Source organism: Stegostoma tigrinum, chromosome 2 (genome assembly GCF_030684315.1).
Source record: "Stegostoma tigrinum isolate sSteTig4 chromosome 2, sSteTig4.hap1, whole genome shotgun sequence".
Lineage (NCBI taxonomy): Eukaryota > Metazoa > Chordata > Chondrichthyes > Orectolobiformes > Stegostomatidae > Stegostoma > Stegostoma tigrinum.
In genome coordinates this window covers 62,501,654-62,522,787 of record NC_081355.1, presented here as the reverse complement: position 1 = coordinate 62,522,787, position 21,134 = coordinate 62,501,654, and the positions used below count along the sequence as shown (strand labels likewise).

Genomic DNA, 21,134 nt, shown 5'->3' with positions numbered 1-21,134 from the left:
ACATGGGCCCAAAGGCGGCGATGACCAAAAACATAATTGTAGACTTCCTGTAAACATGTCCATTTAGTGAAACATAGTCCTTGCATAAAATACAATTAAAACGTCATTAAGATGCACAGAAATTGTACCTTTATCGAAGGAATGTGTCCGCTCCGTTGCTGTTAGGTTCCATCTCAATTGTTTCTTGATTAAACAAAATGTTTACCTTTCGTTTCCTACCAGATTGTAATTTGGCCACAGTGCCAGTCTTGATAACATGATCACGGGAAGAGAGATATTTAATATTCAGAACCAGTTCTTAAAATGTTTACTTTCGAGTTAATGAGATAGTTCCGTTTACAATTAGGAGCCTGACGCTCTCATTTCAGAATATCCTTCTAATTCCCGGGTGTTAATTGAAATGAGTTAAAATGAAATTTGGTGTTAAACGCACCAACTTTTTGGCCCATTAAACCACAACACTAGGAGCTGAAGCCGAGCCTGCGTTTAGAGCGTGAAAATATTCGGTGGGTTTTCAAATATGCTGTTAAGAATGTTCCCATTCTGTTTACAGTTGTACGAGGCACAGAGGATGAATCGGTATTCCCATTTTTATCCTATTTCCACCGCCAAACATTTAGAAATAGATGTCAGAATACACGCCTGGTTAAAGCAAATATAATTTATTGTTAGAACTTAATCCTTTTAACTTGGGCTGTTACAGATAATGCGGCCATTTACAGAGTTTGACAGCAAACAGCTGGAGTGTGTTTCGGGGTCTATATAATCTACGCGGAGGCCGAATATGCAAGGTAATCTTCATTAGACAAATATTAAGTTTCATTTTCTTTTCATTTGTTCGAAGGTCGTCTGATTTCTCAGAACTGACTGATTCATAAATTTCACCAGTTTGTAAGGTGCTACATCTCGGAACCTCTGCTTTCTGCCAGTGGGAACTGAGCCAAATACATTCCACACCGAGGAAACCAGCTTGTTTCAGGCGCCCTCTGATTCAACCAAATCGGCGCTCAACACCCAGCCGCCGTCATTTTATTGTTATCTAACCCGCTTTCCGTTTAAACAGAAGCTGCCGAAATCCTTCAGAAATGAGGTCGACATGCATTCCTTCATTTCTATCTTTCAAAAGTTTCAAATCCACATCTAGGTGCGAATGTCTCGCTGTTCTGGTTTTCCCACTGCGGCTGTTACGTTTCCGTGATACTTCAACGGTTTAAAAAAACGCACACACAGAAACAATGTTAAAATCCAAACAAAACAAACAACTCCAGCCCGAAATGTTTGGTTATTTCTGCATTTTGTTTTGCGCTGGGCTGAGATAAGACTGTACCTTGGGGTTACATATTCACTTTAAGAGGCAATTTAACCACTGAACGATTACTCGAAAATCATCAATTCGTTCTCATTCATTTTTCTCTTTTTGATCATCTACAAAATGGGTCTGACCTTTGTTTATATTCGCTGTATCTTTCGAGCATTTTAACACTATACGACTGATTTGTCCCAACAACAAAAAAAATGGAAATGATGCTGATGTTGCAATTTGACATTCAGACATAAAACGTTTGAAATGCTCAGCAGATCTGGTACTGAGTTTGTGATGGGAAAGGGATTAAAGGTGTGCCACAGAAGTGATCGTGTTTTTCTGTTTGAACACACACATACCTGAGCTGGCTGTTGATGTGGGAACCCAATGTCTCTCCAACACAGCAGCTGAGTACCTTAAATGCCACGCACATTCCGTCAATTTAAATTATTTCCTGACCTCTGTTTATTAAATATTGTAGAAGGAGACGGGATAACCGTTGTGCCTGGTGTAATGCACTACATTGGACTGCATTCACTCTATCGGATGCCACACTAGTAAAGGGTCAAATCGGATCAAGACGTGAAAATGCCAATATCTAAATGTGGCGTTAAGTTTGAGAAATGTTAACCCTGATTTTGTACCTTTCGAAGGTTTTCACTTGAATTCAACACCAACTACTCATCAAATTATATGAAGGAACGAGTCTGTAAGGTGAAAAATATGGTATTATAAGATGATCGCACTGGACAGAATCTATCGGTAAATGTCTTGAATCAACCTGAATGGATGTGATGTGACACATCTCCCGGGGACGGTGGGACTCGCACCCCACAGCATTAATTACACGGTGACATACCGTTGAATTGGTTGAGTTGCTCTTCTCTTCTAAGCGTTCTTTCCGAGCCGCCACAAGATGGCGCTTGCAGACATCCCTCCCCTGCATTTATATAGCATCTTTAACAAGCGCAACCAAATTCCAACACCCACTTCCAAAATAAGTTTACAGGCGCTGTCAAAATTCACAAGGAGCCAATTTGGGACTAACTGTGTCAACCACACAATATCGCTGCACACGGGAATAAGGTAAAACTGATACGAGCCTCCGCCCCGGCCAGCAATTGTTAATTTTGCTTTTTAAAGCTTGTTCCATTGTTCGTGTGGTTTTGCACTCTCGCAAATTGGAACACGGTTCAGAAGCATTTGATTTAACTGTTTTCGGAGGGCGTAAACAAAACAAAACAGCAAACAGTACGAGCCGCGTATATAGAAGGACCAAAATAAACTGAGAAATTTTCCACAACTGCGAGATTGGCCATCAAAGTGTAACTGCGATGAAGGTGAGATCGCAAAGCGACAGAGATTTCGCACTGGTCAAACCGTATGGGAGACAGCATTTACCGAGCGCGCATTTCATTAACCAAAGGAATGCAGCAGACAAATGCTTTAGACAATGCGTCGATTCAAACACACAACAAAACAAAAAAAAACTCGTCAGTCTCGCCTACCGGCTCTGCATGAGCTATAATTTAAATGTGTCGTCAATTGTGGAGCATTTGCACCATTTCTAGTTAACGAGATTATTTTTCCCGATTGCTTTCCTCTTTGTTCGACTCGCCAGAATCAAACCTTCACCATCACAAAGCAGGCTGACTTAAAGAACATTTTATTCGGAATTCTCTCCGATGATTGCTCCAACCATCAAAATTATTCCAAAAACATTTCGTTATTTCTTGGTGTCTGATTTCTCTACTTAAATGCATAATTTGGAAATAATCAGCAAGAAAACTATTTTCCCACGAAGCCTGGCAGTGAATGTACAGTATTGTCAGTGAAGGGATTTCATTACACTGCATTTTAACTCATTCTTGAAAATCTGGTACTTTATTTTGCAAATAAACCACGTACCGACGCCATTTTTAAATAAGCCCTGATTTTTTTAAAACTCGTAGCAAATAACATTCCAAGACAATTTCAGACTGTTGGCTTGATTGTAGGGACATGTAAAATGGTGTGAGTCCAGCAGGTACACACAGGGTAATTGTTCATATTGAAAAAAAATTGTTTAAGGCAAAAGTTTGAATTTGCCGAGGTGCACACATGCTGACACGTTTAAACACATCGTTACTTGAAGAATGATTTGAATTGTGTGAGATTTTAATTTCCACAACTACAATCAAATAACCACCCGAAGCCTGATAAATTTGGAACTAAGGTGCCAATATGTCTTTCGCTATTCTATTTTTTCATGTGAATGAGAGTGGGAAATGGTCAGAATTATAAGTGCATTAGCTATGCATTTATCAAGACTTTATAAATACATTAGTTCCCTCCTCACAGCAACCATTGGAAAGCTGAAATTATAAAGTCTGAACCAGTCTTATTTTATTGCTTGTGAAAAATTAATGCTTGAAAATGTTTTTGCTTAATCTGTACATATTGATGGAATTGGAAAGGACTGGGTTTTATTCATTGAACTAACACTCATTTTCTTTTACACCATACTGTACCCATTCTACAGTAGACTATAAAGAACAGGAACTGTACATATTTGTATTGTCAAATAAATAAAACCACATACAGAAAACGTCAATCTGGTATTTAAGCCCCTCCCACCAAGAAATTCCTCCTAAAGTTAATACTATATGTTATGGGACGTCACATTAGATCAGGCTTAGCTTGAATTTCTCCATCTTATCACTTACAGCATCAGATAACTTTGGCACCTTCTTAAAAATTTGATTGCACTATTAGACTGTACAAGGTCAGTTCTTAAGGTGGAAGGAAACTTCAGTCTTTTTGGCACTCCTAAGACCATCTCGACATTTGGTGAATGGATTGGATACATACAGGCAAACTTCTTGGGAATACCTTAAGGGCTGGTGTAGAAAGTATAGTAGCCCATTGCTTTTGCACCATCCTTGTTATACTCTTTAGAAGTAATTGTCTCACATTTAATTGTTGGTGAACTTTCACTGCTAGAGTTGCCAGCTGAAACCCTTCTTCTCTTGCAGGCATTTTCATAGAGTCCAGAGTCTGAGTCCATGGATTTAATGGATGGTGGGGTTTCAATCCAAGGTGAGTTGGCTTCTTCCCTTGCTTTGTCCTCGGAGGACAACACTTGATCTTCAGGGAAAGCTGGTGGACTCGTTCTGGAGGACCATGTTAGCCCAGAAGCTATCTTTCTCTGGTACTGGGAACTCCTGGAACCCCAACCAAATGTTGGGTCAGGATAATAGCTCAGAGAATGAGCTGACTGAATGGGTAGAGGCTTGAGACCATAGGGCAGCAAGGCATTGGCAGCATAATCTGCATCATAAGAAGTAAAGTCCAACCTGTTGGTGCCAGGCTGTTGCACAGAGGTGACAAACCACCTCTGGGGAGGATTGCTGGACTCCTCGGTCTGTTGGGGGGACAGGATGCCACTTGTTTGGGGCACGGCACGTTCACCATTGTAGAACCGGGCTGATGGTATGCTGTTGGCAAACTGATCCTGGAAGAAGGGTTGCACGGCATAACGGGCCCCAGGCACTATCTGATGGGATCGGGGTGAATCCGTGGGAGATGGGGTCAATCGGTCATTTTCTGGAGTAGTGAACATGCTGAGGAATTAAACAGGAAATTAGAGCATTGACTACGATATCTTGTGATTTAAAGAACAAATTTATCTGAATCCAATGTTATTACATTAAAGGCATAAACTTACGAATCATAGTTGTCTCTGAAACCTTTGGCAAAAGGATTGTGATCTATCTTGAGCTGGGTAATCTAATGAATGTGGAAAAAAAAGTACAAAAATAAATGGTCAGTTGCCAACAGTTGTTAGCTTTAACAATTCAAATCTACAGTAAACTATACTTACATCAGTGTTCTGGTAGGCAGTGACAGCAATGAACTGCGATTCTGGGAATGTATATGTTTGTGTTTTTGAAGAATCAGATACGTCCTCTACGCCATCTTCATTCACCTCTACGATATGAAGGCGTGGTTGGTATTTGTGCAAGGACTGCAATACAACCATCTGTAAAAATGAAAGGCACACAATTGTTAAGACACCTGCCACAAAGTGTTACTGTTAGTCTAACATATCAGAGATAGGTTTTACCTGTTCACTGGCTCACCTGAGTATTGTTGTTGGTTGCGCCCTTATTGTTAGTCAGCTTAAGTTTCCCAAAGGAAATCTCTTGTCTCATCCAGTGAGCTCCAGTGTTTGGAGACTCAGGGTGGACATAAGACCTGTTACCTGAAGGATAAAGTGAAAGATGACAGTGTAAGTAGCAAGTTAGGAACAATGGGAAATCTTAGTTTCTTTTCTGATTTTTAAAAATATTAATATCAGTTTCAAAACTGAGTGCAAATGAATGCTTTTTTCTTGTGAAATTAGCAAAACAAAGGGTCTTTAAAATATTGCATTTCAGTTTGATCTGACATGAAGCTACTGCGACTAGTTCACATTATTCAGAAAAACATTTACACAAAAGCAAAAGGTTGTAGATTGGGCAAATTTGAAAGCAAAAACAAAATAACGGAAATGAAAAGCCAGTCTTCATCCATCGACACATAAATTGTTCAAATTTCAAGTCTGTAAATCTTCATCAGAGTTTGTCAGAAGACATACTTTTATCATGCCTTATCTCTACAGCCTTGCAGCCCGACATTCCAAAGGAATCCTTTGACATTCAGTTGGAAACAATTTCAAGGCATCAATGTTCTCTGGTCTGAACTTTAAAGCCCAATGCATTTCTCAGAATGTGTCGAATTGTACTGATAACTTATTCCACAAATGAGGAAAGAGCTCCAACTTTTAAAGGTGCAATACCTAAATTGCATACTGGGAAATCAAAGCTTGCTTTGACACCAAATTATTCATGCAGAATTGCACATTTTAAAGTTATCACAACTACCATGTTGAATACGACTGGGGCAGTATAATTTTGACTTTGCATTAGAAAGAAGAACTGTTCACAGTTTTGAAATAAATTAATGACATTGATTTGACTTTACCAAAGTACAGATTGAGTATTAATTGTGCACATGTAAAAGTTGCATTGGTCCAGTGAACTTGAATTGAGGCATAACAGTGGACACCCTCTGCAGATTACACATTTTGAAGCTGTATTTGCAGCATAAAGCCTAAGGCTATCCTAGAACATGATAACCTGCTGACAATTGGTAGATTTGAATCCTCATGATTTAATTGCAAATTTGACCAACTGACTGGCCTACTTTTATTGCTAATACCCTCTTCATGATTGCCAATTTACCGATCAAACACCAAACAGTCATAGCAGAAAGATACCCAGCAGTCCCTATACAATTACGGAGACTTGATGTGAGGTTGTTTTCACAGAGATGAAAATAAAACTTAACTTTGTGCATTTAAATAACATAGCATGAAAAGCAACAGGTAACTAATTATGAACATTCAGAAAAAGTCATATCAAACTCGAAACATTAACTGTTACTCTCTCCATAGATGCTGCCAGACCTGTTGAGTTTCTCTGGTATTTTCTATGTTTGTTATTAAAAACACAGTACCTCAACCAACAGGAAACTTTAAGTAAAGTCAGAAAAAGTCACATGCAATTTTCATATGAGGGGATTGTTTCTCAAATTCTCTGATCAGTACAAGTCTTTCTTGTCCTAAGCAACGACCAACATTAGAACACAAATAGTGGACAATCCAACTTAAAATTTTGTTTAGTAATTGGCCCTACGAAGCACTCTGGGACAATTTAGTATGTAAAACGCATTACATAAGTGCAAGTTGTTTTAAACGACAAGAAATGGGTCAGGAGTGAAAGAGTGGATGAAGAGTATGTGCAGCAACACAGGAGCCATAGAGCCAATACAGCGTTCGGTGCTAAAAATTCTCATTTCATTATGAACAACACTGTTGACCCAGGCAGGAGCAACATCCCGTTATATGCAATCGATTAACAAGAAGAAGATTATAAATTTCAGTTCAAAACTTCTTGACAATCTTGACATGACAGGCCAACCACCTGGACGTCAATTGTCTCCCATCTGTAAAATGATGAGTTATTCCAGCATTTTCTATTCTTTCCAATTTAACAGCAGAGTCCTGCGGATGCTGGTGATCTATAATATAATTGACAACACCAAAGCTGTACGGATAAAACAGGGCTAATTGAAAATTACCTACAAGGCAATGTTTGCACAACGATAGACATTCATTAATGCCTAACAGTTGACAATTTACTGAATAAAAATATATTTGGGAGAATTGCGTGCCCAAATCTTAATGAAGTGTAACTTTATGCGCATTTCCCTGGCATCATGTTTTGCCATTAAATAGAGGATCCGTTTCAGAATATACAGATAGATGCAAACAAATCTACGATTTACACAGTCCGATGCTGCACAATACGCGCGCTCACACACACCTTGAATATGGTTGTCAGCTTTTCCGCAAGTCACCCATTTTCCACCTTGAAATCGCCAGTGATTGGGATCGGACAACACAACCTCCACAAACACATTGTAATGAGCGGTTGGGTTGAGAGCGGAAATATTGAAACTCAGGAAGGGGAACATACGCCTGGGAGAAGCAAAGGAAATAAACAAAACGATACAATACCAGAAATGCATAAAAAATGAACGACAGAAACCCGATCGGCAGTGAATATTGAACAAAACCAGAGAATCTTCAAATACTCACCCAGTCTGACCTGTAAAAAGCAAACGCAGATCTGAAAGCTTTACTGTTTCTCTCCCCACAGATGTGGGTTGCCTGCTGAGTGCTTCCAATATTGTCTATTTGCATTTAAGCCATGGCAGTCATTTGCTTTGGCTGTAGTGAGAAATAAGTTTTCTCTTGTCATCGGCATTGAGGAGCTTTAAACATGCGCAGTCAGGTCAGATGGGCAAGAGTTATAGACTTTTGACAATAGTCACATCTTAGTGATAATTTACAGGATATGATTCCTGATCTAACAGGCGCAAGTAACAACTGATTTGAACTTTCAACATTTACACACCATCAAACGTCTTCTGAAGCGTGAAGAATTTCGAGTAAGCGGAAGGAGGCATATGCCCAAAACAATGCCCGCCGAGTTTTGCACTCTTTTTGTGACTTCACTAGTGTTGAAATTGAGTTCCTAAATGACAGCATGTTAACCGCGCTGTTTGCTGCACAGAGTCTGAACTGACCAGATGCTAACGGCTTTAAGGACAGGACCGTTATCAAATCTGGTCCACGGGCTCAACCGTCCGTGTTCATGAACCTGGGGAGTACTGCGCCTCTCCTTTTCAATAACTCCGAGATTCATTGTACGAAGGTGGCGGATGGGTAATTTAGTACAAAGATTTCAATCTAAAGTCCACTACATGCTGACAAGTATGTAACTCTAAATAAATAGCCTTGTGTTTCTAGGCTGAAATGTTGCAATTTTTGAAATTTTGCAATTTTCAATTTTAGGAGTATTTCACAAATTGGAGCAAAACAATGCCGGACGTTTATAGCCCAATCTGACATCTTAACATTTAATCATTTCTTGGGGCAAACCGGCTCGCTATTGGAAATACGAAATTAAAGACGAGATTGATTTAAGCATGTACACACAAACTGTACAGACCTATTATTACTGAAATGAGAAAATTGAATTTAATTATTATGTACTTATTCTGATTGATGTCTCCCACGAGGCATTAAGAAATATATGAAATATCACTCATCTCAAATGCATCAAACAATTCGTCTAATTCAATTTAAAAAATCGAGTATCGATTTCAATTAATCCATCATTTTAAAAAAACGCAACTGGGATAGATTGAGTTCTCTCGGTGCTGGCGTCCCTTTGATACGGAATATCGGCCCCAATTTATTAAGGTACTATATAGTAGCATTTAAACAGATGCCCTTTTCCGACATAAAACTGGGGTTCCTTTCGCAATGGCCAAAAAGATGTCAGCTCCTGCAACCAACTCGTGTTCACTGGCGCTCCTGTGGCTCTGACATGGGGCGCGATTGAATTTATCAACTCCGAATTGGCTGCTTTGAAAACTGGCCACACTATTTCATAAAATATTCCCGACCAGATCCCCAGGTACAGGCCGTGACAGGAAATTCGGGCTAGTCTATCATGAATAACTGATCAAATATGAGTGATGGACCTCATTCAAACGGGAGCTAGAGTTAGCTTCATAACACCCCGTCACTGAGGAAATCAGTAAATGACACTAACAAAACGTGATTTCATTTTCTGCTCTACACCAATGAAACCAAAAGTGGATCCAGACGTTTAAATGTGTTAAAAAAACACACACACACACGCGATGTACGTTGTTTGGGTAAGAGTGTGAACTTCGAAGTTGCAATACCTTGCCCAGTTAAATGGGGCATGAAACTTCTACAGGCAAATAGAGAGGATGGGAATTAGGAAATAATAGGGAAATTTCATGGGTGAGAGATTGTAGACACCGCTCTGATAGCCAGCCCATTTAAAGGTCTTCGACCTGAAACATGAACTGGATTCCCCTCTCTACAGATGCTGCCTGTTCTGTCGAGTATTTCCAGCATTTTCTCTTAACTTCAGCTTTCCAGCGCCCGCTTTTGAAAGTTCATACGCCATTCTGTTTGAACCCATTAAACGGACCTGGCGAGTCTATTAGTACATGTACCTCCTTCGGGTGACCTTTTGGAAGATTATTAGATTGGATTACGTGAGTAACTCTGCAATTACCCCTGACCTCTCAGATTATCAGCGCAAAAAAAGGCGAGATGAGCCTCCCACTACATGGTAGTTTCACCCTTCGAACGCAAATCTAAAATGTATGCGGTGTGCAAATGCCATTATAAATTGCACATTTCACCCAGCCCCACATACCGTGATATCACCGGGGATCTTCCTACCTTAAAATCATCAGTATTGGAAACTGTAAAAATATAATTGATTTTGGGACTGAGTGCAAATTCTCCCGCAAATCGGAACGCTCCCAGGCCTCTACATAGTAAAAGAGATGGTCGCTATCTCAATGCGCTCAAAATTAAGGCGTTAAAAAATTGATTACCTACATCAATCGAGATTCCGTTAGGGAGACTTAGTTTCTTTAAAAGAAATCAGCTTCCTAGTTCTCTAAAAAACAGAAAGTCAGGCGCCAGTGTCCTAATTCCGTCATTGGCCAGTCTTTACAGAATCCTTCAATAACGAAATATGTCAGGCATCTTGGGGCTACTTAAGACCTGACACACACATCTCTCAGTCTCTGAAATACCTCTGTGGAGTCCCAGTTTGCGAAAAAAGACGCCACTTCCAGTGAGAACAAGCCAGGCTGGGATATAAGGATGGTCGCCAATCAAATCTGCATGCACATTTACAGTCGATTCGGCGTTATCTACCATCATGAATACTCTCCAGAACTCCAGAACTAACTCCTGCGGGAGGTGGAACCCGACCTCGGCAATGGCCTGGCACAACTTCTTCAGCAGCGTCTTACTGTGGCTGGGAGATTGTATTGCGGCTCCAGGACACAGAACCAGGTGTGTCGTTCACCACAGGTACCCCACATTACACAGCAACACTCCCGAATCTGCAAGACTCTTCTCGATTGGAATAGAACAAAATCTAAACATCAGACCTTTCCTAATTCTATGATGCTACGTGGCTGTCATCTCTAATGCTATTGAGGCTTGGCGCGTCTTAAAAACAACTTGTTAGCACCGTTACCAGAGACAGTTCAAACAGCCCAGGATAACGAGAGATCCTAATCAAAAAGTCTAAGATTATCGTGCAAGTTTTTATTCAAAAATATCGTTAAGTCGTTCTCAGGACTGACATTTCAGAGCTCAGATGAAATCCTATAACTCCAGAAAAGTGCTGTTTAGCTGAAGGTGACCGTGGATTTCCGATGCCTTACCTGCCCTGTTTGGTAATGATCATCTCGGTCTGGTGCCGGTGAAATTTCAGCCAAAGTGCCCGATTGCAGAGGTAGACCTGTGCCCGGGTTGGGTGCGGGATGCTGGGGGTGTACTGTGGGTAGAGCGGTCCGCTCTGGTAACCGTGTCCATACTGAGAGCGCCCTGAGCCGGGGTACGCTGGATAAGCCGAGGGTGCCAGAGCCTGGGCTCCGGCCGGCGTTAAAATCGGATTGTAGGCGCCGTTGCTCAGCACGGAGTGAGGACTCAGGTAACGGCTGGCCCCGTTCACCGGGAAACCCGAGGGGTGCTGCCCGGGGTATGGCAGCAAGGAGCCGGGGTTGGGCGCTACTTGCTGCTGGGGCTGCGCCTGGTGCTGGTGGCCGGGGCTCAGGTTTTGCGGGGCCACGGGAGACAGGAAATACCGATCGGGCCCCAGACTGTCCAAACTGTAGCGAACTTCTGCCAAGTCCTCGTCCGCCCCCCCAGGCGGGGAGCCCTTGGCCCGGTCTGCGGCCGCCGGCGCCCCCACTTTAGCCGCGCTGAAGCCATGGCTCTGGCTGTCTGTCAGCATCCCGGAGCCGGAGAACTTCTTGTGGATAACGCCGGTGTCCTGGAGACTGTCGGCCCGCTCGCTGTCCGGGAAGTCGAGCTGAGAGGATGCCGGGCTCTGGCTTTCGGGAGACGAGGACAAACTGTAGAAAGGTTTGGGCAGGTTGGAGCTGGAAGTGAAGCATCGGTCTGCTAACTGCATCATTCCGAGTCCAGAACCCAACACCACAGCCAGCCCCCACCCCCACCCCCCCCTTCCCCAGGTCCCAGCAAAGCCCCACCTCGAGAGACTCACACACTCTCACAAAATACAGTGCAGATCTCTGTCTGCGTAAAACACACACACACACAGTCAGAAACCACAAGCCGGCAGCTAGTCTTCAGTGGGGCTAAAATCAGCTTCTGGCAGCGTGCTCCCTCCGCCCCTCCTTCTGTCCCTCCTCCTCCAGCAATCCTTTTGCAAACACAAACCCCTCAGCCCTCTGCCCCCAGTCTCATTGGGTGCGAGAATTCAGGGGTGGGACTAGGGGTGGAGTCAGGATCCTGGGAAGTTGGGGAGGGGGGTTATGTTAACAAACAAATAGCAAACTTGCCCTCTCTCTCTCTCTCTCTCCTCCAAAACACCTTCCACCGATTCATTTCACACTCATGCTCTTCCCTTCCTCCCCACCGCACCATCCTTTCCCGCCTCAAGTATTTAATGATTTCAGGAAATGGAAGGCTTAACATGTGAGCTTTTCCCATCTGACAATTACATTACAGCCGGGAGAAACCGATGCATTTTTTTAAAACCGAAAGCAGCATTGCGCGGGTGCTGGAGAATCTGAAAGGGACAGAAATGCTGTAAATACTCAACGGGTCTGGCAGCATCTGTTGAGAGAGAGAGAGACAGAGTCAATATTATGAGCCTGTGACCTCTCAGCAGAAGTGTAAATCTACCCCTCGCGGAGGTCACTGTCTTTTATAAGTCGCCTTCTGAATCGGCAGTAACCCGGTTTGACAAACTCTGGTCTGGTACTGCAGTCCACCGGGGACTGGGTTCCCGTCCATAAAGCTGGGACACAATCATGACTTCGAAGATCGCTGCAGTTCTATTGTTGATATATTTTCGCATTCAGATTAACTTGATCCATAAGCCCGATATTTTTGTTTGGCACAGTTGTGTCATTACATAAAGGTGGCAGACTTTATTTTTCACGTTGTATATTCGAGGTAGACAATTCCATCACTTTGCATATTGAATACGAAACCAGTCAGTCACAAACAAGCAGATTTTAACCAAATAGAATACACGTGTGTTAACAAGCAACCGTACCCTCTTCTCCAGCACTTCCAAGTACAATATTGTCCTCATTAACATGAGTCAGAACAGAGGTATTCCGGTTCACTGAAATGCAACCGAATTGTCAACCCCTAACAAAAATACATGTGTATATGTTACCGTTAGCTGGGTAAACTTTTCTTGTAAATCAGATGACAATTTGGTGTGATTTCTGGAGGATTTCATAGACGTTTGGGTTCCATTCACGACCCGAAAACGTGTCGGAAATTTCACGCCTGCGGTTTCTCTCGTTCTCCCCTAAGTATCTGCTCTAGCTACTGTTTGCAAACCGATCGCCACCCTTCCCCGACACGGCAAGTTGAATACTTAATTATTCGGGCTATTGCATTTCACTGCATTTTGTGATATCTTATCAGATTCAACGAAACTTTTTCAGATGATACCAATTTCTTTACTGACATACCTTTCTAGTCCCGGGGGTGTCACTAACTTTCTGCTTAATTACCCTCACTATTTTGTCACAGAATATTATGCAGTCCACGTTAACCCTTACCCTTGCGAAACTACTGCCCAATATGATTGCCCTATCGCGACATTGTTTCCAACCCAACCCCTCGCCAACCTTTTATGTTGCTTTTAGAACGGCGCTGGCATCTAACATTTGATATATTTTTCTCTCTCCTGGAGTAAATCTCGATTTTTGCTATCCGTCTGTTTTCGGACAGCTTTTTTTAAACCTTCCGACCGTGAGACGGTTAGAAACAAATAGACGGGAATAAGAACCCTAAGTTACTGCTCCGAACACATTTGATGTAATTGTCCCAGGGAAAAAAATCTTATTCCCACCGGGTCCCCGTTTCTATGTAGGATAAAAACGGCCAATTATTTTTCTGTCTGAGGGAGCCTGTGATGTTCAGAAGAGTGACAGCTCGGCGCGGCGAGACAACATCATTAAAACAGCTATTATACACCACTGAATATTCGTCTATCAGAGTCCCTCACATTGAGCTCCTACCTGTGAAATGTAAGAACCCAAAACATATCTACTCTCCAGATCCCGATAGATCAGGTTTTGATCTTCAACCTGCTAATGATCTTCATTTGCACAACCGCTTTTCAAATACATTGGCGAATTTACATGAAACTTTACTGAAATGGCTTCAGATGTTTAAAGACGCTGTTATATATTCACGTCGTTAATTAAGAATTAATTTTAAATTAATTTTAAAATTACCGCGAAGATAACATATACAGGTTCGCCTGTTTTCAGAGCAAATGCTTTGAGCAAATTTAACAAAGGACGGAGGAGTAAACTCGGTTTATTGCCTGGTGTCTTTTGTAAACCCTGAATTATTTTAAAATCCTAAATCGCTGTCCTTTTTTCTCCTCAGTTTGTAACAATTGCGAAGAAATTGCCTCTTAACTTCCGATGAACTTTGCATCGGTCCTTAGCCTTTAGCTAAAAGGCTCCTGTGGTCCTAGAAGGATGGAGCAAGCGGCCTCTTCTGGTTTTGTACCTTGTAATTTGATCAAATTCTAAAATGCTGGGCGGAGTTTTTTTTCCTCATAGCTGCTGTTGCTTTTGCAAACACAATGTCCACTCATGACATGTAACTGGAGATTGAACCATACATCGAGCAAAGCTTATGATGGAAAAATGAATACAGCTTCCATCACATTCCCAGTTTTGGTCTGAATTACGTATTAGAGACGGAGGGTCTTTTACAGGATTGAATCATTGCCCTCGCCCCAATTCTGTTGGACTTTACTGAGAAACACCGGTCATGTTTCATGCCTCTCGACATGCTCAGTCAACAATCGACTCATCTCAGTTCCTAAAATGCGATGATCCCATGGTCTTTTGGGAAACCAGTTCCAAATTTCCCCTTTCCTTGTCGACAACGGCGTCTCAACCTCGACTGAACAAGATTTCACTTTTAATTTGTGCCTCTGGTTTTCGACCTCCGGCACTTGGCTCCCGCACCACCCCCTTCCAAGGAAATAATTTCTCCTTGATCAATTCAACCTTTTAGCGTCTGAAATTAGATCACAACTCAATCTTCTAAACTCAAGTGTATACAAAGCAAGTTTTGTAAGTAGTCTTTGTAATTTATTCTGAAGCCCTCGTCTAATTCTAATGGTTTGTACTGAAACAAAAACAGAAGTTCCTGAAAAAGCTCAGCAGATCTAGCAGCATCAGTGAAGTAAAATCAGAGTTAACGTTTCCGGTCCGGTGATCCTTCCTCAGAATTGTTTCAGATTTACAGCACCAGCAGTTCTTTTGGATTTGTTCTGTACACCCTCCACGCTCAAAGCGTTGTTCCTGAGGTTTGCAAGAATTAACCGATGCAAGCCAAATTTCCTCGACCATTTATTTTCATCCACTGACTGTAGCCTCTTGAGTTTAGACTAACTACTGCAACGATGACATCTTGCATTTTCGTCGCAGGGTGATGTCCTAATGTGCTCCTCAGAAACATACTAAGAAGGGGGGAGTTAAGCAAGATATTCAGATATTTGGAGGAGATAAAATATAAGGGCTTGAGGAAAGAAGTGGATTTAAAAAACCTTAAAATCCCTTAAGTGCAAGCTGTTGACAATAGAGAAGAGGAAACTGAAATGGTGGAAAGGTTTTGGAAGAGAATTCTAAGGTATAGAGTCACATTGGCTAAAAGTTTAGCAAGGAGGGATGAGGTGTGTAGGGTTGAGGGAGATGGGGGTTTGAGCTGTCACCACAAGTTAAAAGAATGGAGGAGGTATTGTAAACCTACAGGAGCAAACAGGTTCATCTTATTCCAATCCTATGTTTTGCTTATTGGTGCGTTTTAACATATTGCAAGTCTGTGAATTTTTCCACTCTACCAAGCTCCAGTTTTCCCCATAACACCTGCATGATAGTTTTCTGCTATACTGTGACAAATGAAATAAAATATTTCTTAAGTAATTGCAGTCAGTTTTTCTTGGGTTATCATCACCATACATACATTTGTCATTAAACAGCCCAATTCACTTCTACTTTCAGGTACCCATAAAATCATTTTGAACTAACTGCAATCTTTTTGATACTACCCTCCTTCCTACCCTTTATTCTTCTTATTAAATTTTTGGCTTTTAATTTTTTTTTAGTCTAAGTTTTCTTCTTGTAAAAACTTTTAAACCTCTGCTTCTTTGGTTTAATATGAATCCTAATCAATCTCATAAAGTGGCTGTGCCATCTAGAAATGCATCATTTACTTTTTGTGGCACATATTTGTTTTAATAATTGCTCATACAGATTCCATTGTTGTTTCTTAGGTTAACTATTTGATTGTTGCCACCAAATCAAAATAGTTAAATATCATTGCTCTATTGAACCAGGCAATATTTTGCTAAATGATGTATGGATATGGAATTGTTTCTCTCATCAGCTTTAATATGGTAACTCTTTAAAATTAAATCAACTTATAAATGACAAACCATCTGCATGTAACTTGGTTTATTTTTATTTCTAGTTTTTTTTGTAGCTTATTGTTAAACTTGTAAACCTTCCTCTGAAATCATAGAAGATATGACACAGAAAGAGGCTACTTGGCCCATCATATTTGTAGTGACAAAAAAAGAAGTCACTCATCCTAATTCTACTTGCCAGCATTTGATCTGTAGCCTTGTGGTTACTGAAATTCCAGGCCATTTAAATGAGTTGAGGACATGTGCCTCTATTGTACTTTTGAACAGTGAGTTCCAGGCTGTGCCATCCTTATCAATCCTCCTTACTACTCCCTCAAAATATCAGTCAAGTTGGCCAGGCATGATTTTCCCTTAACAAATCTGAGCTAATTTTCCTTTATTTAATCCATTCCCTTCTAAGTGACTATTTATCCCATCTTTCAGAATCAATTCCAATAATTTGTGAACTCAAAGATTACTGACTGGCCTGTAAATATTTTGTCTGTTCATGACTCTCTTTTTTAAACAAAGATATGACATTAGTGATCCTTCAACTTTCCACACCACATCGCACTAAGGGGACTAGAAAATTATGATTCAATCTTTTTCTATGGCCCTCTTGACATAATTTATTGGCTTAGGGCACACTTAATCTGACCCAGGTAAAGTATCCATTTTCAAGACTGCTCATCCCAATAATGCTTCATCTCCTTCTATGTTGTATCTGCAACCTTTTACATAATTGATCACACCATGCTTCTTCAACACACCTCTTCTGTTATCTAGCTGGTGGGAGTGCTCTGAGCAAGATCGCTAAGAGACCCAGGCCAAAGATGAGAGACAGCGGAATGGTTGGGATGCTGGGACTGAGTCATGGAGTTGCATTCAGTAGCCAATAGTTGGCTCATGCCAAGTCCCTTGATTGGACACTTAATTTCTTCATGGGTGCCTCCTCTTTTGATTTCCTGCTGACCTTCAGGAGGCTATGGAAAAACATGCCACCCTCACATAATTCTTGAACCATCATTAAATTCAGGTGGGCCAGGCATAAATGATGCCAATTGACTCCATGATCAGCCAAATTGACAGCCTGCCAGAAGTGGCTGAGTTTGCCCCATTGTCTTGAGCCCAAATCCAACTCAAGTGCTTCAGGGAGTGTTTCTGTTGTCAGGAGACTATGAAGGGACCTCTTGTGTGATTTACTGAAACTAGCCTCATGTTTCCTGTCGCATCAAATTGCATTAAAACCATCCTTCAGTTGCAGATAAAAACCCTCAAATGAGATTTGAAGTTTGGAGCTGGGTAAGAAGACTTTGCTGTACTGACTAAACAAGAAACCAGGATGGAGTTGGTAGTAATGGTATATAGCATTTGACTTTAGTTGAATTGATTGAAAGGATAATACTGAGAGTCCACTGACATCTGTTTTTGGTTTTCCAGAATGCGTTCCCATTGCACAAACTCTGTACTGTTCATTTCATTTGGGCTAGCCTTTTCATAAGCTGATCTGATTTGATCTTTCCACGCTGATTTGATTATGTAACAATTTTAACTTCCAGGTTTGATCATGCTTTAAATATTGCATTAAATCACTCAGGCCTTAAAATTGGAACAGGTATTGTGCTGACATTGCAGATTTCCCTCATCTATAAGAATCACTAAACTTCACAAGTACGTTTTGGTGAAACTCAGATGAGCAACCCACAACTTGCATCTTTATGTCACCTTCAGTGTGGAAACTGCCCACAAGATGTTGCAGTCATTGAATCAACACCTTCATCTTCATCAGACAAATAATGTTCAGAGTTTAACTGTGAAAATCTTTCCCACACCCTGTGACAGAATCAAAGATACATGAAACTCTGTATACAGTTCAGTCAGGGGGTAAGAATCACTGGATATTGTGATATCAATCTGAACAACTGGTTTATAGATGTCAATCATCAGAATCACAGCTAAAGAAGCACCATTTAGAAAGTAGTTTAATACTTAAAGTGGATGTAAATGCAAAGTTTTACTAGCTTTTTGTAGGGGATTGAAAGGCCATGTGGGAAACAAGAACAACTATTTCCTTTACATTTAGAAAAAGTCAGATAAAATCAATTTATGAATAAATGTGTGATTTCTTTCTACTCATTTTACAGCACCTGATAACTAAAACAAGTTACTTTATAAGAAAGTAAGTTTCTGTATTGCTGAGATGAGAGACATGTCATTGATCCTTTTTGTCTTAAATTCAGCAACATACCTCGCTTCAACAATATTCAAGTTCAGTGTGACCAAAAAAGCTTTTGTTTTTGTCAGGAGATCTACACCCACTGTGATTTGCATTGGAAAAGGGATTGATAACATTTCAGGAAGCAGACTTTTCTGATGTAATGTTCTACCTGCTGTTAATAGTAATTACCTCGTTTACATTGAGCCCCCTCCAGATGAAAAGGCAGTTCCTGTTCGGACTCTCCTCCAAGGTTGTTTGCCTTTAAGGTAAACATTAAGATTTGGTGTCAAATTGCAAACCCTTTTAATGGGAAAAAAAACACAGACAAATTTTTGTTAATATCAACCTGGAGTTAAGAATAAATAAGTTGAACAATTTAAACACTGAAAGCTTTTAGAAAAGCACTCAGCATATCATTACATAAAACATATACTTACGTACAAATGCTATGATAAATAATGTCATTAATGGGTTGTGGCTTGTTCCAATATTAATAACTTACGGTCACAATTAAATAAGGAAATCCACTGAAAAAGTGCATTTTTAAAGCAATAACATACAGTTAGCTTATTCTGTGGATGGAAAGAATGCACATGAAAAAACAATCTAAATGGTTACTAGCAGACATAGTATCTGTCAATGTCATTAAACATCAACGTCTATCTTTTTCTTTACTTTTTTTTGTCTCTTTTCTCCAATTCGCCAAACATGTTATTTTTCCTGTGGTATAGTTCCAAGAACAGAAGTCACTGTCTAATATTTTGGACAAATGGCTAAGTGAAACCTGCTTCAGTCTTATCTCCAATGACAAACTTTGACTCTTGAGTTTGGACAATTGTACCATCCTTTGCCTTTGTTCTAACAGTTGTGGCAGGTCCTTTAGCCATCCTGATACTATACTCTGGCACTCTTTTTGTTGCAGTTTTCCACACTTCAACAATCTCCTCAATTTTCACTTTTCAACCAACCCTTCATCATCTTCCTACCTTGAAGGATTTCTTCATCACAGTCGAACTATGGTCAGAGATTTCCTGAGAGTCACTCATCCTCTGCCATTGTGTAAAACTGGAAGTGTGATATAAATAAAGCTTCTGCTGCACTTCTGGTAAAGCTACAACAGTGGAGTGGGAGCAGCTCTGAGGAATATGACCATATTTGTTTTCATTGATTTACTTCTTTTTGGCAGAGAAATAGGAATGGAGGTGAGAGGGGATGTGTAGGGGCAGGCATATATTGAGAGACCAAGCACAGATTAGTGGCGATTAGTGGAGTATCTGCGCTCTGTATGCACCAATCAACACCACCTTCTGGTGTTGCTAGCCATTTCAACTCCCCATCCAATTCCCTTGGCGACATGTCTATCCTGGGTCTTCATTCAACGTCACAACAAGGCCACACGCAAACTGGAGGAACAACTCTTCATATTCCATTTTGGGAGCTTATGGCCCAATAGCCTCAATTCACCAGTTTCAAAATCTCCCCAGCCTCATCCCATGTCCAATGTTCCATCTCATCCCTGCCTCCTTGATCTGACACAACCTGTCCATCTTCCTTCTCACCTATCAATTCCACCCTTCACGCGGAGTCATCTCTACAACGCTTTATCTGCATCCACCTATTGCCATCCAATCTCCTTTTCCCTAGACCCACACACCTCCTTCTATTTATTTCTTAGCTCCCTTCTCCCTCATCAGTCCAGATGAAGGGTCCAGGCCTGAAACATCGGCTTTCCTGCTCCTCCAATGCTGTTTGACCTGCTGTGCTTCTCCAGCTCCACATCTTATTAACATTGACTTCAGCATCTGCAGAGAACTGTTTTGGTGGATGTGTGCCATTCTGTAGGTCTATTTATGATTGCCTTCATCCAGATTTAGAAAATGATTTTTCAAACTTGTTGATGGGAGGACAAAGTAGTAACTTATTGTGTGCATGCTGGTCCAATTGTTTGATCCTACCAGCATATACTGTGTCTGTGATCCACATGTCCATGTGTTAGATAGTACACCGCAAACATTGAATTGTGTTAGTTCCTTCCAAATGCTATATCTTTTTCACACTGGTGTGCACATTGTAAATTGCTAAATTTTACATTACAATAGTGTTTTTGAGTAAAATTTTGATCTTTTTAGCTTCACAACTGAGATTTTTTTAAATTTAAAAGAGAAATCAATAGATAAATGAGACTTGGATTCATCTGTATTCAACAGTAAAACAAAACCGTTACCTTGCAATTTGAGAAGTCTTGCTGCTCTTCAAAAAGGAACTCTGCTAGTCCTTTCCCATCCAAAACAATCAATGGCATGCTCCCCATTTTTTCTTCCAATTTACAATTGTACTCTTAAGGATTTCACTGTTAACAAGTAAACTTTCCTCTTTAACTTTCCTTTTTCTTCAATACTAGCATATTATTCTGCCATTAGTTAAGAGAGGGACTCCTAATCCCTGTGTTATATAGATGATCCCCTTTCTGACGTTA

The 21,134-nt window shown here is 40.8% G+C and overlaps 1 protein-coding gene across 4 annotated transcripts; it reads right to left on the bottom strand.

Annotated features, from left to right (window-relative positions):
• Positions 1–700: 700 nt before the first annotated feature.
• eomesb (eomesodermin homolog b) lies at positions 701–11,957 on the bottom strand. 4 transcript variants are annotated; one of them, XM_048552531.2, is made up of 7 exons: positions 10,337–10,994; positions 7,986–8,117; positions 7,711–7,865; positions 5,425–5,546; positions 5,166–5,324; positions 5,010–5,071; positions 701–4,905 (listed from the first exon to the last, which is right to left on the bottom strand). In XM_048552531.2, exons 3-7 carry the CDS (start codon positions 7,859–7,861, stop codon positions 4,176–4,178), a joined length of 1,224 nt encoding a protein of 407 aa, XP_048408488.1. In that variant the 5' UTR covers positions 7,862–7,865; positions 7,986–8,117; positions 10,337–10,994; the 3' UTR covers positions 701–4,175. The 4 variants fall into 4 exon arrangements, with proteins under 4 accessions (XP_048408488.1, XP_048408466.1, XP_048408474.1 ...); XM_048552509.2 differs by lacking the exons at positions 7,986–8,117; positions 10,337–10,994 and adding an exon at positions 11,183–11,957; XM_048552517.2 differs by lacking the exon at positions 7,986–8,117 and having other exon boundaries at positions 10,341–10,994.
• Between the last annotated feature and the right edge of the window lie 9,177 nt (positions 11,958–21,134).

Excerpts from the sequence above, each read along its gene's own strand:
- eomesb (XM_048552509.2), bottom strand. The coding sequence starts at position 11,937 with ATGATGCAGTTAGCAGACCGATGCTTCACTTCCAGCTCCAACCTGCCC. Across the intron at positions 5,325-5,424 it reads CAACCAACAACAATACTCAG|ATGGTTGTATTGCAGTCCTT; the intron begins GTGAGCCAGTGA and ends TCATTTTTACAG. Across the intron at positions 4,906-5,009 it reads TTCAGAGACAACTATGATTC|CATGTTCACTACTCCAGAAA; the intron begins GTAAGTTTATGC and ends TTAATTCCTCAG.